Source organism: Ursus arctos, unplaced genomic scaffold, assembly GCF_023065955.2.
Source record: "Ursus arctos isolate Adak ecotype North America unplaced genomic scaffold, UrsArc2.0 scaffold_22, whole genome shotgun sequence".
Taxonomy (NCBI): domain Eukaryota; kingdom Metazoa; phylum Chordata; class Mammalia; order Carnivora; family Ursidae; genus Ursus; species Ursus arctos.
In genome coordinates this window covers 15,673,692-15,691,985 of record NW_026622897.1, presented here as the reverse complement: position 1 = coordinate 15,691,985, position 18,294 = coordinate 15,673,692, and the positions used below count along the sequence as shown (strand labels likewise).

At 36.1% G+C, this 18,294-nt stretch overlaps 1 protein-coding gene across 8 annotated transcripts in view; it reads right to left on the bottom strand.

Annotated features, from left to right (window-relative positions):
• Window positions 1–18,294, bottom strand: part of ARHGEF12 (Rho guanine nucleotide exchange factor 12) — a 154,052-nt gene that overhangs the window by 72,709 nt on the left and 63,049 nt on the right. For 6 of the 8 annotated variants that reach the window (XM_048217041.2, XM_044386578.3, XM_026505552.4 and 3 more), the window contains exons 2-4: window positions 4,408–4,431; window positions 2,838–2,923; window positions 1,187–1,243 (exon numbers count right to left, since the gene is read on the bottom strand). In XM_048217041.2, coding sequence (XP_048072998.1) covers window positions 1,187–1,243; window positions 2,838–2,923; window positions 4,408–4,431 — 167 coding nt within the window. Of the gene's footprint in view, window positions 1–1,186; window positions 1,244–2,837; window positions 2,924–3,835; window positions 4,102–4,407; window positions 4,432–18,294 lie in introns of those variants that run through there. The other 2 variants (XM_057316961.1, XM_026505551.4) reach the window with 2 other exon arrangements.

The following is an 18,294-nucleotide window of genomic DNA, read 5'->3' as shown; positions in this document are numbered from 1 at the left end:
AACACAGAAGCAATAACTGGTTTAAAAACCATCACTGAGGCCTCATAATATTAAAAAGCATGTGATACTATGGGCTTAAGTGTCAGGAGATATAAATGATAAAATGTCTTAAAGGCAAGGATGGGCACTTTCATGTATTTTTTTGTCCTTTCATGTATGTCAGGCTAGGAAACAGCTACATCTGGGGAAACTACCATTTGATAGACTCGTGGCTCATTTAGAGAAGACCTGGTTTTCCTTTGAGGCCAACTCTGGAATCTTCTTAAAAAATATATAACTTATTAGTCTTTCAGAGATTATTTTAAAAGTCTTGGTTCCAAGCAGTGTTTCTCCTATTCACTTTTCTCAAAGCACTAATCGGATGCCAAAACAAGGCAAGAGGGCAGGTAAAACTGTGCAGAGGAAAGGGAAAAACATGTATGAGCTTCACAAACATGGTTTATATTATCTTTGGAAGACAGGACACAGCCTAGAAATATTAGTGCTTCAATCATCTGTTGCAAAAGTTAACCATTCAGATTAAACTTGCTCTTTGTGAAAATTATTTTTAAAAGGTGTCATTTTGACATTTTCCTATTCAGAATAAGCTTCAGGGAAATGTATGAAAGGCATAAGCAAATTCTTCAAGCCATATAAATAAAATACTGAAGGTATTTTTGCTGTTGTGGATAAATCATACATAAACAGCATTTCCAGATGATGAGGCCAATAAAAAGAATTTAAAAAATCAAATAAAAATTCCAAAGAATTGGTAACACCTCTAAGTCACACCAGCACTCTGCTTAGAGGGAAAGACTGGTGCCATGAAATTCTACATGATCCAAACACAGCAAATGGGACATGGGAAGAAGATGCCAAGAATTCAAAGCCCACCCATGTTATGTGGAGGAACCCAACTCAAACATATTAGACATCATCACTTTCCCATCATACACGAGATAAAAGAGAAGATGGGTCATGTGGCCTACTCTTACTCTACGATGTTAGTTTCTAGCAACCTTAAGCTTCCCAGTGGCAGCCACATTAAAACCCCAGGCTCCCTTTCCCTGCAGTAGGTCATGCCATGCAGAGCAGACACAAGGAAGGCTGCAGTTATTTACTTAAAAAAAAAAAAGAAAAAAAAAAAAAAGAAACAGCATGAAGCAAGCTCCAGAGGTGCAAGGCTGAATTGGCTACATTAGCTTACCATATATCTCGGATCTACTCTCCTCTGAACTAGACTTTGTCTTCTTGGAGGAGCTATCTGCACAGAGCGGGAGAAAAGGAGAGAGATATAGAAAATATGGAGACCAATGTAAGGGGAAAAATTCATGGGGGGGGGGGAAGAATGAATCATGATCAAGTTAAATCGTGCAAAATGCAAAGTATGAACATCACAGGTGACAGCACTCAGAACACTCACGAACAGCACAAGTAATGACATATTTTAAAGATCTATTGAAGAAAAGACAGTGCAATAAAAATATCTTCAAACAAAACAACACATGAATAGTCTACAAAATATATCATCTGACAATCATAGAGATGACAAAAGCACTAAAAGCTATAATAATCTCATTTTGAAGCACCGCGTACCACTTTGCAAACTCTGTCTTTGGAGATGGGCACACCACAGAGGAATAATACAGAATAAGCCAATCTAACAAGACTCTAGTGTTTACATGAACACAGGGCAGAAACTCATTAACAAGATAATAACTAATCATATTAATAAAAGCCTCTGAGCCCCATGATGTCAAAATTAGGTGTCAGAAATTTAAAAATTATCTTTTAATGGAGATCCAGAAGTTATACCCCACCACCAAAGCCTAAATAAATTGATGATCGGTATTTCATTTTTACCTACGACCCAAGATGCAGGTAAATTATTAGCTATTCACTTCCTATTCTTCCCTTTCTGGATAATATTTGTTATTTTTTTTTTCAAAATACTGGTTTATACTGAAAGTATGAAACATCTGAGTTAGACACAAAAAATACGCTCTATTAAAAATCGTATTTCTAAACAAAAATATCCAAAAAGATACATTTTATTTATGTATCCATGACATTAGCAATTACCTACTTTATCTTTTGTCATAGGAACATACAACTGAGTAAAACAGTAGGTACACAAAGAACACTTATCAGTTTCAAATGACAAAAGTGAAATTATCCAGCATTTTTTATAAATTAAATGCTGTGACTTTATAAGGAGAAAGCAAAAGCCCATATTTTACAACAGGAGTTCAATCTATTTGTATAAAATTGAGAATATAACTAGTCAGAAATCTACTAGCATGAAAACCTCAGGAAAGAACAACACGACTTAAAAGACTCTCTGAGTTCAGAATATTTTTGCCTGAAGAAAAAGGGATCTCTATTCATCTGCTTACTCTAAAATTAGATGATCAATAATCTCTGAAGTTGGATTTTATCTAATACTCCAATTTACCATGATCACACATGAATCTTTAAATGACTACAGAAATCTGTAGTTTTTAGAGCTTTGATTTTATGAGATACTACCGTTCACACTTAATGATTTATTTTAATACTAAGTCCTTGGTCTGACTAGAATCTCCAATTACGATATAATGACTATTTTTATTATCGTCATTGTTTTTGAATAAAAGACACTCTACAATGATGCTTCCTAGTGGAATCCATAGTGTTGAACGTTAAAAATGCTGCATTCCTCCTGAAAGCACAGGTTTTATATTATATCATTGAACAAGAAGGAGAGTCGGAAACAGACCAAACAATAACTCCTGAGGGTTTCAGGTAGTTATATAGCTTAAGTTCAATTATTCTGAACGAAACTACTCTCAATATTCTTTGGGAGAAAAGTGTTTTACCTGTAGGATCAAAATCATGTGATGCACTGCGCTCAACTTTCTGCTTCTTATCTGTTGGTGACTCTCGGTTCAAAATACTCCCATGCCTAAATTAAAGTAAAGCAGTCAAATATTTACTACAGGCAAATCAACAGAATAACAACTTAATTTAATTGCAAGTGTGTCTTACAAAGAGAATCCAAGTAATCAGTTTACCTTATACATCTTCCTAAATCTGACTTACATTTTTCAAGAAGTTTTAAATTCAGTCTATGCTATGTGTAATAAAGAATCCAGTTATTTGGTTATAAAAAGTGCTTAAAAATAATAAAAGCAGTATTTAGTATTAAGTCTATTTTATTCTTAGAAATAACTTAAGTTGGGGATGCCTGGGTGGCTCAGTCGGTTAAGGGTCTAGCCTTCGGCTCAGGTCATGATCCCAGCGTCCTGGGATTGAGTCCCACATCGGGCTCCTTGTTCAGCAGGGAGTCTGCTTCTCCCTCTGCCTGCAGCTCTCCCTGCTGGTGCTCTCTGTTTCTCTCTCTCTCTCTGACAAATAAATAAATACAATCTTAAAAATAAAATAAAATTACTTAAATTCTTTCAGTTGCTTTCACAGGTTACTATGACTTCCATTGAACAGGTAAGAAAACAGTGCCTGAAAGTAATTCAACACTTTCCCAGGCCTGACCCTACATCTACTATGGTCAGGTTCAAAATCACTGTGTAAATGTAGCATGGATGAAAATAGTTAAAAAAAAAAATCAGTCTTAGGCAAGCCTCACTAAAGTTCTAGCTACAGAAGTCAGGCAGGCCCAGATGACACTAGAATTATTATTTTTCCTATGGCCTACCCAATTATACTGATCAGATAATGGCAGGGCAGCAAATAAGACCCTCACTGTAATACATACTCTACTAATTACCTGAAATGCCAAGATTAGCATTGGTATCCTGGACCATGCTGTCACTAAAAATGATAAAAGTACTAACATAATTAGGAATGATATACTACTTACATCCTAAATAATATTCATGACAACTAGGATGAGAGAGCAGTGAGAATAAGCACTGAGGAAAAGGCATTTAGTCCCAGGACCTGAATACATAGGGAGATATGGCTGTGAGCACAGGCATATTTGAACATTTTGAATTTTTTCCTTTACTGTCTTAAAGTAATTAAGACTGATTCAGTTTGCCAAAGTTCATTAACTAAAGACAGCTGTAGTTACCCAAGTGATAAAATACATCAAAAACTGGCAAGCCATTTACACTCCCCAAGCTACTCACAACTGCAAACAGTCACAATAGATTTTAAAATTAAATCTCTTCATAGGGAGTGACCTTAACTATCAATTTGAACAAACTTTTAAAATGCTTATATTAAAAACATTGAAAATGTTATCAAAACAATGCTGTCTTCCAGAAAAAATATGCAACACCTGCTATATTTTAAATTTATAAAACATTTTGATATTTTAAACTACTTAAATCCACATTTTCAAAAGCCACAAAAATCCGCCATAATTTCAAAGGAATGCTTCTAATTAAGATTTAACCTAAGCATATGAAGGGCAACTGAACAACTTACCTTATAGGTTTTTTGAGGGGAAACCTGAAACAAAGGAAAAAGAAAGGAAAGATGTAGTTATTTCAATTATAAGATTATTAAATTTATTCATTCTACTAAATCAGAATAAGAGATTTAAAACTTACGCTAACTTTCCCAAAACAAGATTCAACCAACAGGTGGAGTAAGAAGCTGGATGCTATTTTTTAATAACTCCTTTGTTAAATCTTTTTTTTTTTTCTTTGTTAAATCTTAAATTGCAGGTGCATTTACCATGAGCTGTCACTGAGTATGGGTTCTCTTTTTAAAAATCTAAATACGAATAGCAACAGCTAAATTTACTGAGGGTTTACTACATGCTAAGCACTATTCTAAGCTGTTGACATATGCTATCTCACTGAACCCTAAAAAATATCTATAAAGATATTTCCATTTTACAGATTTTTAAAAACTAAGGCAAAGAGAAATATCTTTTTTTTTTAAGATTTTTTATTTATTTATTTGACAGAGATAGAGATAGCCAGCGAGAGAGGGAACACAAGCAGGGGGAGTGGGAGAGGAAGAAGCAGGCTCATAGCGGAAGAGCCTGATGTGGGGCTCGATCCCATTAACGCTAGGATCACGCCCTGAGCCGAAGGCAGACGCTTAACCGCTGTGCCACCCAGGCGCCCCCAAAGAGAAATATCTTACCATTAAAATACTATACTTACTTTCCCTAGCAAGGAAAGGTTTCTTCCTGTCCATCACCTCTCCCCATACCCCAAGATATCTGGGTGCTGATTACTGCTCTACTGATCTGTGTCTACTATCCTTTGATCATAATCAAATCACAATTCTCATTTATTTATGTTTAGCATTTATAAGAGAAGTCTAGAGAAAATACCATTGCAGTACTACCAGTTACTAAGAATATGTTCCAAAAGTAGAAAGCAAAGGGTACATCTTTTCTTTCTTCAGTTCTATAGGCTATTAAGAACTGCATTTCTTCCTGGATGCCTTTTTTGAAAGAAACATTACTGGAGGCTTCTTGATAAGAATTTGACGTTACACATAAAGTCTACAAGTGTTTTCGGATTTCCTCCCATTCCCCTTTTAGGATCTGTCATTTCAGAAATTACCTCAACCCACGGCATTTTATGTAAAGATTATTTAGCCTGGGTAACAAAAACAGGATTTATTAAGAATATCAATAAAATTGTTAGTTTTTTAAAAAGGTTATTAGTAAACATAGTAAGAAACAAACATAAAACAATGATACTTAAATGACTATTTATCATGGAGATAGTTTAGTTTTAAAAAACCTCTAAAGTACAAGTTTAATTACAATTTCCTTTAACTCCCATATAAACCAGAATTGATCCAAAGAAAAAGACAAAGAATCTAAAAACTTCCACAATAAGTGCATGTTAACTCACAATAAAGTTAGGGATAACAAGGAAAAGAGGTCCTGGGATAAGAGTAAACTGCTCTAGAGAATAGACCGACTACAAAAGATCATCAAATTTTCAGAAATAGGAAGTTCATCCTTACTTGTTGGGGGAGTGTGGGGAGGTAGGAATATGTTTTTTTAATTTAGAAATGAACATAGATGCTGGCAGAAAAGAATTCCCAACTGAGTTTCTACAAAGGATAATACCTGCAGTTAGCAACCTTAGCCACTCTTCCTGATAGCCATTATAAAAACTCCGACCCCAAAACAATGCTGCTTGCGTCAGGACTGCAACATCCAGGGAGATTCTGGTAAAGAATCCCGGAAGTTCCCAGACTACTGATTGTAAGTCAGCTTCCTGAGCTGCTTTCTCTTACGAGGGAATGGAAAAGGAGGGGAAAGAGGACGATAAAAATGAAAGGAAAAGATGAAGAACAAGGACGACTGTACAGAAAAATTTGCTTAACATAATCTATTTACGATATTCTTAAAGTACAGGTGAAGAGCCTCTCTCAAACAAAAATGTTTACATCACAGTACTTTTTCCCTAATCACTAAATTCCACAATTCGCCCAACACTAGGCTGATGAAACAATTCTGGTGAACAAAATCCTCTATTTTCAAGTCCCTGTCCGTTCAGTAACCCAATCATGCAATCGTGACAACCTCCTCTGGTTCTGTATCTATGGGAAAGAGTATGTATCTATGGGAAAGAGCTGTAGTGGAATGTAGAATAACGTTGGATGTGCTTAATCACATTGTATCTGGCTTTCAAAAATATCATATTGATGACTTGGACATTTAGCCAACAATGAACATGTTTGTGCATATTGACATATGTGTGTATGTCTTTTGCCAAATTAAGACGAAGTCCAAGTGCCAATATGAAGAACCGTAATTTAAAAGGGAAAGTGTTGTCAGAAATTAGAGCCATTGGGATTACTAGATGCCCTTATTTTGGACTACCTATACTAAGCATACTTGAATGCCACAAATCCTAACCAAGGGCCTTAAAGTTCACAATTACACTTACTCACTTGACTCAGGATGCCTTTTTCTTATAAGTTCTGAGCTCTAATATTAAAGCCCTAGGTAGCACTACAGAAGCTTCCCCAAAGTTTTTATTTTCATACTCCTCCCAATATGTTATTACAGTGTAAAGGGAGCTGTGATTTGGTAATTAAATAACCCAAACCCAATAAATAATATTTGCTTTAGTAAAACTTCCAGTTTTAGCCAGGTTTAACTACACACACACACACACACACACACACACACACACACATATACACACACACACACGTACACATATTTAACTATATAATACATACATACATATACATGATTTTCTAATTGGGATATCCCCTTAAGACTGTTAAAGAGAATTTCTTCTAGATTAAAAACGTTACAAAGGGCCATCAAAGTTTGTGTTATCACGTATTTGCTTAAAATACATAGCCTATTAGAAGTCATTTTCTCCATTTACAGATGATTTTTTTGTGAGAAGAGAGCTAGCCTTTGACATTACTCCTGAAAGAAAGTGTCCTGAAAGGAAAAATTGAGATACCACACTGAAACCTTAATTCCTACCCTCTCTCTCTCCTTCAAAGTATTAGATGTTTTTTCTCTTGGGTTTAGTTATGATAAAGAATTTGGGACTCTGGATGGTTCTTCATAAGGGATGACTGAAACGAGGAGAGTTAAGTTCAGGGTCCCTATGCTGGATAATGGGCAAGTTTTCATTAGCAAACAATGTTAGCTACTAAATTTAGAATTCTCAATAATTCCATTGTACGATACATCCTGACCTTAGCAATGTGAAAAGGCAGGATGAAAAGCCCGTGCACCTTGGAATCAATGAAATAAAGCACTAGCTTATTGGAATTCATGCCAGTGAGGAGAGTTTCTAGACAAAGATCTCTGCAAAACAGACTGCAGTTAAGAGAAGTCTAAGGCTCACTCCTCACAAAGCGATGACAAACATCAAGGCAAAAAATACAGCATTCCAATACCGTTACCGTCCGTGAAAACTGCGTGTGATCTCAAGGCCTCAGGGACAGGGGCTCCTCAGAGAAAGAATAACGAGGTTTGCACTCCAGTTTCACAATTTAAAAGGTGCTTTTACACTTGTACAAGGTGCTCAGACTCTCCAACAATCTTCTGTAAAATAGTGATAATACCAGTCCCTACCTTACAATTTTGTTTTGAGAATTAGAAAATGCGAAGCATTAAATGAGAAGCACTGCCTAGCACATAATAACCACTTAATTATTATCTGTTAGAACAAAAATAAAATCTAAACTTTAGAGACTTAACTTGAAATTAAGTAGAAAAGAAAAATAAACTTAAAGACTAAGAATATTCAAATAGGTTTTTAGCTCAGAAAAATCCACAGAAATGCATAATTCAAAGCCAATGATGAAACTATAGGTTTAACTTGCCAAGTCATATAAAATTAACGTCAATACTCAAGTTAACAAACTTCCCAGATGTTGCAGGGTAAGAGAAAAGATCAGGTTACAACCAAAACTTTTAATTTTCTTAGCAAGTAGGGTCAGGGATTTTCTTTCTTTTTAGGCCTATGAAATTGTGTTGACCATACCTGCCACTTAGTAAGAGAGTCCATTATTTCCGCATCTCCTTTAAAGTATCAAGAGTGATTAAGGCATTCCATGTCCTGGATGTAAATCAAGTTTTTTATTTATCTATTTCTACAAAATAATTTAAATAGTCTGAAGCGCAACACTAAAATTTGAAATTACTCCAATATGAATATGAACCAGCTAGCTCTGATATTATATCATTTTTCACAAAATAACAAACAAAACAGCTAAAAGGGCATTTGTCTGCAATACTTAAGTACCCTTAAGTATAGGGATTTAGAACATACTGCTGACTTCAGCTACACTGTTAAATCAATCTTTAGATCTCTGGACAGTAAGATTCATAGAACCAAAAGTAGTAATGACCACTACCACTCCTATCCCTCCAAAAAAACACCAGTCATAAATCCTTTCACCACCTACAATTTATAACTGGTCTAGCTTAGACTCACTAAAAGAACTAAAAATTATGGAAATAGCAAAAAAAAAAAAAAGTCTGAAAATTATCTACCATCATACCTTTTTATTAGGAAATAGATCAAAAGCATGAAAACCTGCTAGCAGAGCTGGCATTAAATATTAATTATATCAGAAAGACTCAAACAGAAGCTACAGCTGACAGGATGACTCACGGAGGATTTTCATGGTGTTGTTATTAGTTTTAAACCTCTGGACCTTGCAATACAAAACCACAGAAACAAGGACCAGGAAGCTCAGTTCTGGTGTAAAACCCAAAAATGATTCACTACAATGTAATGTAAGAAGATCTCAAATTAACTTCTTAAACATAGCTTAGGATACTGCCACTTTTACTGAAGAATGAGCCTTAGTAAGTGGCTCTTCTTTCCTGGACACACTTCGACAAATCAAAGAGTGAATTCTAAATTAACTGCCTCTGCCAGATATTATAAATTGGATATTGGATGTTTCTGAACTGAGAAAAGTAATTCACAATAAAAATAACATCTTATTTATTACATGCTCTTTTTCCCTCATGGACAATCTGGAACAGTATCACTTATGGGAATATCTCCCGTACAGTTCCTAAATAACTCTCCTCTGAGGTCATGAGTATCGTCATTAACCTATGCCATGTCTTTTTAGACTTCTAATTATTCACTTCAAAAAACCAAGCAAAGGGAACTGCCAGAAAAAAGTATGAGAACCTCAACCCACTTAGTATCTTCATTCCATTCAACACCATTCAAACTATCAAATCCATGCTTATATGAGATATTAACACCATTAAACAAATATAAACAATAAACAAACTGTGGAGTCTACAGAATAATCTCAAAATTGACAAAATAGTGATGATTACATAATTTTTGTTGATAGGGATTTATATCTTTTTTAATTAAAATTTTTATTTAAATTCAATTTAATTAACATACTGTACTGTTAGTTTCACAGGTAGAATTTAGTGATTCATCAGTTGCATGTAACACCCAGTGCTCATTATTTCAAGTGCCCTCCTTACCCCCATTCCCTGCCCCAACTCCCCTCCAGCAACCCTCACTTTGTTTTCTAGAGTTAAAAGTCTCAAGGTTTGCCTCCCTCTGTTTTCATCTTATTTTATTTTTCCTTCCCTTCCCCTCTGTTCATCTGCTTTATTTCTTAAATTACACATATGAGTGAAATCATCATGATATTTGTCTTTCTCTCACTGACTTTCTTTGCCTAGCAGATAGGGATTTAAACCTTAATCTTATTTCATAATTCCCTCTTTCAGAATTTGTTTGGAGAGGTGGTTCAAGACGGCAATGTAGGAAGATCGTAAACTCACCTCTTCCCATGGACACAAAGATTCAACAGCTAAAATGGAACAATTTCCTCTGAAAAAGTTCTGAAAACTAGATGAACAGTGCCTCTACAACAAAAGATAAAAGGGCCACATTGAGACAGGTAGGGGAGGCATAGACATGCTCTTGCCAAAACCCCATCCCAGGTGCAGTGATCCACAATCAGTATGGAACTTTTCCCTGAGGAACAAGGGGTTTGTGCCCCACATCAGACACCTCAACCTCTGGGTCATGCACCAGAGAGATGAGTCCCCAAAACTGAATATAAACGGGGATTAGGTCCAGGAGAACCACAGAAATGCAGGGAATTGAGAACCCACTCTTAAAGGGTCACAAGCTGACTCACTCGCCTGAGACCCAATCCAAAAGCAGCAGTTTGAAAGGCTCCTAGACCATATGTGAAGGAGACCCAATTACTCATCTTAAAGCAACTGCCAGAGGGGGAGGAACCTGTTGGGACTCTCTCCATGAAGAGAAACATTGGAAAGTACCATTTTTTTGATCACATTCCACCTTGCTAATGCTACCTTGCTGATTTTTACAATCTCCCTCTAACCTGGTATCCCCCACAGTGCCTAACCATGCCACAGACAGGCAACCCCCCCAACTCATGATGCCACAGCCCCCCCACAGCCAGCAGGCATGCACAGCACACACAAGGGATGCCCCTTGAGAGCCTGGCTCTGGTGACCAGGAAGACTGCACTTCTGGGTCCCCTGGGTCATCTCCTACAGAAGGCTACACCTTTAAAACTTGGAGATGTAGCTGTTTTGCCTAATACACAGAAACAAACACAGAGACTCAGGCAAAATGAGGAGACAGGAATAGATGGCAAACAAAAGTACAAGACAAAACTTTAGAAAAAGTCTGTAATGAAACAGAGATAAGTAATCTACCTGTTACAGTTCAAAGTAACAGTCAAAAAGATGGCCACCAAACTTGGGAGATGAACAGATGAACACAGTGAGAACATCAACAAAGAGAAAATACAAGAAAGTACCAAAAACAAGTCACAGGGCTGAAGAATACAAAAACTAAACTAAAAAAATACACTAGAGGGGTTCAACAGCACACTGGATGAAGCAGAAGAACAATCAGTGAGCTACAAGACAAAGCAACAGAACTCACCCAAACAGAGAAGAAAGGAAAAGGAAAAGGAAAAGGAAAAGGAAAAGGAAAAGGAAAAGGAAAGGAAAGAAAGAAACTTTAGAAAAAAAAAAAAAGATATGTTAAAGGACTTTTGGGATAACATCAAGTGGAATAACACTCCCATTATGGGGGTCCCAGAAGGAAAAGGGGGGGCAGAAAACTTATTTGAAGAAATAATGGCTGAAAATTTCATTAACCTGGGGAAGGAAACAGACATCCAGGTTCAGGAAGCACAAAGAGTTCTACACAAAACAAACCCCAAAAAATCCACACCAAGAAACATTACAATTAAAATGTCGGAAGTTGAAGATAAAAAGAGAATCTGAAAAGCAACAAGAGGAAAACAATCTCTTATGTACAAGGGAAACTCCATAAGTCTATTGGCAGATTTTTCAGCAGAAAATTTGCAGGTCAGAAGAGTGGCATGACATATTCAAAGTACTGAAAGGAAAAAGCTTCCAACCAAGAATATGCTACTTGGGTGGGTGGGGGTGGGGGGGAGAATACTCTACCTGGCAAGGTTATTATTCAAGACAGAAGAGAGAAAGAATTTTTCAGATAAACAAAAGTTAAAGGAGTCCATCACCACTAAACCTTCCTTAAAAAAAATGTTAAAAGGACTTCTTTAAGTAAAAAACAATGGCACTAATTAATGACAAGAAAACATATGAAAGCAAAAATCTCACTGAAAAAGGTAATACATGTAGTTAAGGTAGTGGATTAATCACTTATAAAGCTAGTATGAAGGTCAAAAGACAAAAGTAGTAAAAATATCTATAACTACAATAATTCATTAAGAACTATAAGTTTTTGCTTTGTGGTTACTGTGAGGTTCACAAATAACATCTACGTATATAACAGTCTATTTTAAGCTGATGACAGCTTAAATTTGAATACATTCTAAAACTACATTTTTACACCCCCCATGTTTTATTTTTGATGTCACATAAGATAAAAAGTTGTAATGTATTTGTGAACCTCACAATAACCACAAAGCAAAAACTTATACACAAAATGAAGAGAAATCTGTACATAACACTAAAGAAGGTTATCAAACCACACAGGAAGAGAAAAGGAAGAAAGAAACAGGGAGGAACTACAAAAACAGCCAGAAAACAATTAATAAAATGGCAATAAGTACATACCTATCAATAATCACTTTAAATGTAAATGGACTAAATTCCCCAACCAAAAGGTACAGAGTGGTCGAATGGTTAAAAAAACAAGACTCATATATATGCTGCCTACAAGAGACTAATTTCAGAAGTAACACAGAGACTGAAAGTAAAGGGAAGGAAAAAGATATTCCATGCAAATATGAATTGAAAGAAAGCTGATATAGCTATGCTTGTAACAGACAAAATAAACTTTAAAATAAAGGCTTTAGGGGTACCTGGGTGGCTCATTTGGTTAGGCGCCTGCCTTCAGCTCGGGTCATGACTCTCAGCAGGGAGTCTGCTTCTTCCTCTCCCTCTACCACTCCCCCACTATTTGTGCTCTCTCTCTCTCAAATAAATTAAATCTTTAAAAAAATGAAGACTTCAATAAGTTAAAGAAAAGCACTACATAATGATAAAGGGGTCAATCCAGCAAAAAGATATAATATTTATAAGTATATATGCACCCAACATAGGAACACCAAAATAAATAAAATAAATATTAATAGACCTAAAGGAAGAAACCAACAATACAATAACAGTAGACATCTATAGATAATCATCCACACAGAAAATCAATAAGAAAACACTGACTTTAAACAACACATTAAACCAGATATTCTTAATAGATATATACAGAACATTCCATCCAAAAGCAACAGAATGCACATTCTTCTTAACTGCACATGGAACATTCTCCAGTACAGATCACATGTTAAGCTACAAAACAAGTTTCAATAAATTAAAGAAGACTGAAATCCCATCAAGCACCTTGTCCCACCACAGTGGTATTAAACTAGAAATCAATTACAAGAAGAAAATGAAAAAACATAAAAATATGGAGATTAAACATGCTACCAAACAACCACAGGGTCATTAGAGAAATCTGAGCAATAAAAAAATGTCTAGAGACAACTGAAAACAGAAATATGACATACAACAATCTACAGGATACAGCAAAAGCAATTTGAAGAGGGCAATTCATAGCAATACAGACATACTTCAAGAAACAGAATAGGGGCACCTGGGTGGCTCAGTCGGTTAAGTAGCAAACTCTTGGTTTCAGCTCAGGTCCTGATCTCAGGGTCCTGGGATCCAGCCCTGTGCCAGGCTCATGCTCAGCAGAGAATCTGCCTCAGGATTTTCTTTCCCTCTCTCTCTCTCTCTCTCTCCCCCTCTGCCCCTCTCCCCACTCATGTGCACATATGCACACATTCTCTCTCTCAAATAAAGATTTATATAAAGATTTTATATAAAATACGTTAAGATTGAATGTTCAAATTTTATAAACTGAAGCGAGAACTGTGAAAAATTTGTTAGGATAAGCTGCTTTCTGCACATTTGCCAAAGGATACAACTGTACTTCTGAAAGAGTAGAAAGTCTTCGTTAGCTTTTACCTTTTGTATTGAGGTGTCATTGTGACAAACTCCACCATTAATCTTAACTTGAGAACTTTATGAAAATGTAAAATTAAAATATAAAATGTCAAATAACATTATATCTTCTATGATATAAAAAAGTTCTACTCAAAACGTAAATTCTTATACATCACTTTAAAGCACATATATGACACATTTGCAGTTTGTCTGAATTTTTATTAAAGAAAAAATCTAAAACATCCATAAAAATATCACTCCATAGCAAGGAATAGCAATTGAAAAGAAAACAAAATATAATGGATTTATCTTAAACGTTCCTAAACATTTCTTACCAAGTGCCAACACAATTACAAAAATAGGAATCTTATTTTGAAAATCTTAGGAGAAGAAAAAAGTCAGAATTACTAACACCCAAATCATGGAGTATTATTCATGAGCTCTGTTTACCTTCAGGTATTGTACTTGGTATGCACTCATTCCTTAAATACAAAGAAAGCTCATTCACCATCATATCTATACCACAAAGCTGAATAGACAGGATTTGCCAAAAAAAATCACAGCACAAGAAAACAGAGGGAGTCAGAGAAGTATAAACTTAGTTCCCATATACTCTAAAAATGTTCACAATTTCCTTGAACTAAACCGACATAGGCCTATTTCTTATAAAGAAATAAAAACCTCATATACTTTCCAGGAAGAAATCTGAGGATTGTTCACATACCATGTTTTCTACTTATAATTTTTCATATAAGAAATACATTATAAGTATTTTCGTTACATATCCTTAAATTTATACGTCATACTCCTTAGTGAAATATTTCCATAAATAAATAAAACAGGCTATACGAATATAAAATATCGGTAAAGACAAGACTAAAAATTGATCATAGCCAAAAAATTATATTATTAGATATATATATTATATTATAATATATACTATACTATGAATATAATGAATGTTATAATGCAATTTTTGGCTTTAAACTAGAGACTTCTCTTCACAAAATGCTTTGATTCTGGAATCAAATATTAACAGTTCTTCAATTCCTCTTAGCTATCCACTTAGTTTATCATGAAACCACACTTTCTTTCTTTTTAAAAATATTTATTCATTTGAGAGTGAGTGGGGGTAGGGGCAGAGGGAGAGAGAGAAGCAGACTCCCCGCCGAGCGGGGAACCTGATGAGGGGCTCAATCCCAGGACCCCTGGATCATGACCTGAGCCGCAGGCAGACACCCAACTCACTGAGCCAGCCAGGTGCCCCTGAAATCACATTTTCTATACCAAATCCGAATACCCCAAACTTTCAAACCAGCACAAAGGAAAAAAGACCTCTGATTCTGAGGGGGAAAAGGTGAGAAAATTAGTTCTATGCATGCTATTTCACACTTTCTTTTACAAGAGTTTTTCTTGGCCCAAAACCATAGAATTAAAGTAGGAGGTATATTCTTTATCAGTAACAATAGCTCACCACAGCACTGATTTTGGAAAGTTGGAGGGAAAGTGTTTTAAATATTCTGACATTCCTCTTACATCACTCCAGAATTGGGAATCACTGCTTTACAAAGTTCAGTTCATTTTTAATTCACTGACATTCAGTTCTATTTTCTCCCTTAGATGCTAAAAATGTGACTTATCCTAATACACTTTTAACACGTAAGACTACTGACGTTAATTTCTAAATAGATCTATGTTACTATTTTTATAAATTTTCTGGATAATTCCTCTCCCTCAAGGGACTGAGGAATGAGACTGTTATCTTTCCAAAAGCGTAGAGTTTCCTATAATGCAATGGTTTTCTACTTTTTCACATGAAAAAATACCTCCTTGGGGTGCCTGGGTGGCTCAGTCCATTAAGCATCTGCCTTCAACTCGGATCATGATCCCAGGGTCCTGGGATTATGCCCCACATAAGCCTCCCTGCTCAGCAGAGGAGTCTACTTCTCCTTCTTCCTCTGCCCCTCTCCTACTGGTTCTCTAATATTTTTTTAAAAAGATGTATCTTTTCTTTATTCCCAAAAAATACATGTATAAAAATTTTTAAAGTAAAAAGACAAAATAGAAAATAAAAATCACCCATAAACTCAATACCCAGCATTTTTATGAATACGTTCCCCATCTTTTCTAAAGATACAGATTTTTCTATCTGCATATGGTGTAGATACGGTGCATAAAATTTCTTTTTATAAACATTACAGCATATAGGACATATTGTCTGGTAATCTTTTTAACTAATAAAACACTGACATAATTTTACATTATTAGATATTTCACTACAGCACTGGTTTTAAATTGTGCTGCACACAACCCTAAGGATTTAAAAGACGTCCCTCAAGGAGCAAAACTGGGTAGATGAGGACTCTAGGTTCCCCATACATCAGAGCTTCTTAGCTTTTTTTTTTTTTTTTTAAGATTTATTTACTTATTTAAGAGAGAGAGAGAGAGCATGGTGGGGAGGGGCAAAACCAGAGGGAGAGTCTTAGGCAGATTCTCCACTGACCGCAGAGCCAATGCAGGGCTTCATCTCATGACCCTGAGATATGACCTGAGTCAAAACCAAGAGTTGGATGCTTAGCCAACTGAGCCACTGAGGTGCCCCCAGAGCTGCTTAGCTTTTATTTATATGTTAAGCTTCCAAATAAGATAAAGATTTGAAAAAGAGATTTCTAAATAAATAATTCCTGATAGCTGCAAAGTGGTTTGAGATATGGCTATTTACTTAATTTAACCAATTCTCTTTTGTAAATATTTGGACTAGGCCCAGATTTTTCAGTAAAACAGACATTGTTGTAACAAATAACCCTGTAACTCAAGCTACGCACTCCCTCTTGATTTCTTCCTTAGAATAAATTTATCTGGAGTAAGGAATCCACATGGGAGTTTGGACTAGAAGAGGAGTTTGTGTGTGTACCAGGTAAACAGAAAAGAGGACCCACTACTCCCCTATCTCAATTCCACGGACTGATGCCTAACCCTTATGGAAAGACACAGGAGCAAGAAGCTGAAGGCGCCATTTTGGAACAGACTTTTTAAGACAAAGGGCCAGAGTAACATTACTTTGGTGTCCAAGTTGACAGTTTTTCTCACAACATACATGAGAGAGAGTCTCTGTTAGAAGCGAAAAACAGGGGCATCTGGGTGGCTCCGACGGTTCAGGGTCCGACTCTTGGTTTTGGCTCAGGTCATTATCTCATGGGTAGTGAGCCATGTGTGGGGCTCCGTGCTCATCGGGGAGGCTGCCTGAAGACTCTCTCCCTCTGCCCCTCCCCCTTCTCTAAAATAAATAAACCTTTTTTTAAAAAAAAAAGTGAAAACAATGGTGCCTGGGTGGCTCAGTTGGTTGAGTAGCTAACTCTTGGTTTCTGCTCAGGTGATGATCTCAGGGTCGTGGGATAGAGCTCCATGCTCAGTGGGGAGTCTCCTGGAGAGTCTCTTTCTCTCCCCCCTCCCTTTGCCCCTCCCCCCACTTAATACACACCTGTGCTCTCTCTAAAAATAATAAGTTTTTTTAAGCGAAAACAAAGCAGGGAACCACATAAAACCAGTTAGAGGCATGTTATCCACAAACTGAATAAATACCAAAAAGCTACATTTATATTTTATTAATTATAACACCATCATTACTTTTGAAAAAGTAAACATGGATGTGTAAGATGCACTACTTAATGCGTTGCGGGAACTGCACTAAGTGCATATAGAGAATCTCAGTTCCCCTGCAGTAAACATGAAAGCAATCCCTAAACTGGGAACTACTGTATTTGTTATGGGTTGAATTGTGTCCCCCACAAAGGTATGTTGAAGTCTTAACCCCTGGTATCTGTGAATATGACCTCATTTGGAAATAGGGTCATTGCACATGCTTTGGATGTCTTCTCTAAGAAGCCTTTGCTTAACCCAAAGTCACAGAGATTTTCTAATGTATTTTCTTCTAGAAGTTTAATGACTTTCAATTTTACTTTTAGGTCTATGACATTTTGCATTAATTTTGGTATAGGGTTACGAGTTATGGATAAAAGTTTATTATTTTGTACATGAATATCCCATTGTTTCAGCATCATTTGTTGAAAAGACCATCCTTTCTCCACTAAATTGCCTTTGCACTTTTGTTAAGTATCAGTTGTCCATATAGATGTGGGTCTATTCTGGAATATCACAGAGGTGAAGTTTCCTTCTCATCACACATCAAGGGATGTACAATACCAATATGACTTGTCACTCATAATGTTTGGTCAAGGTAGTGTCTGCCAGACTTCGTCCTGTAAAGTTACCTTTTTTCACTTTTCATACTCTATTCTTTAAAAGCAAGTCACTAAATCCAACCCACACCAGGGGTTGGGAAGATTAAGCTCCACCTCCGAATAAGGGAGAATTGTACACATGCTATTTGG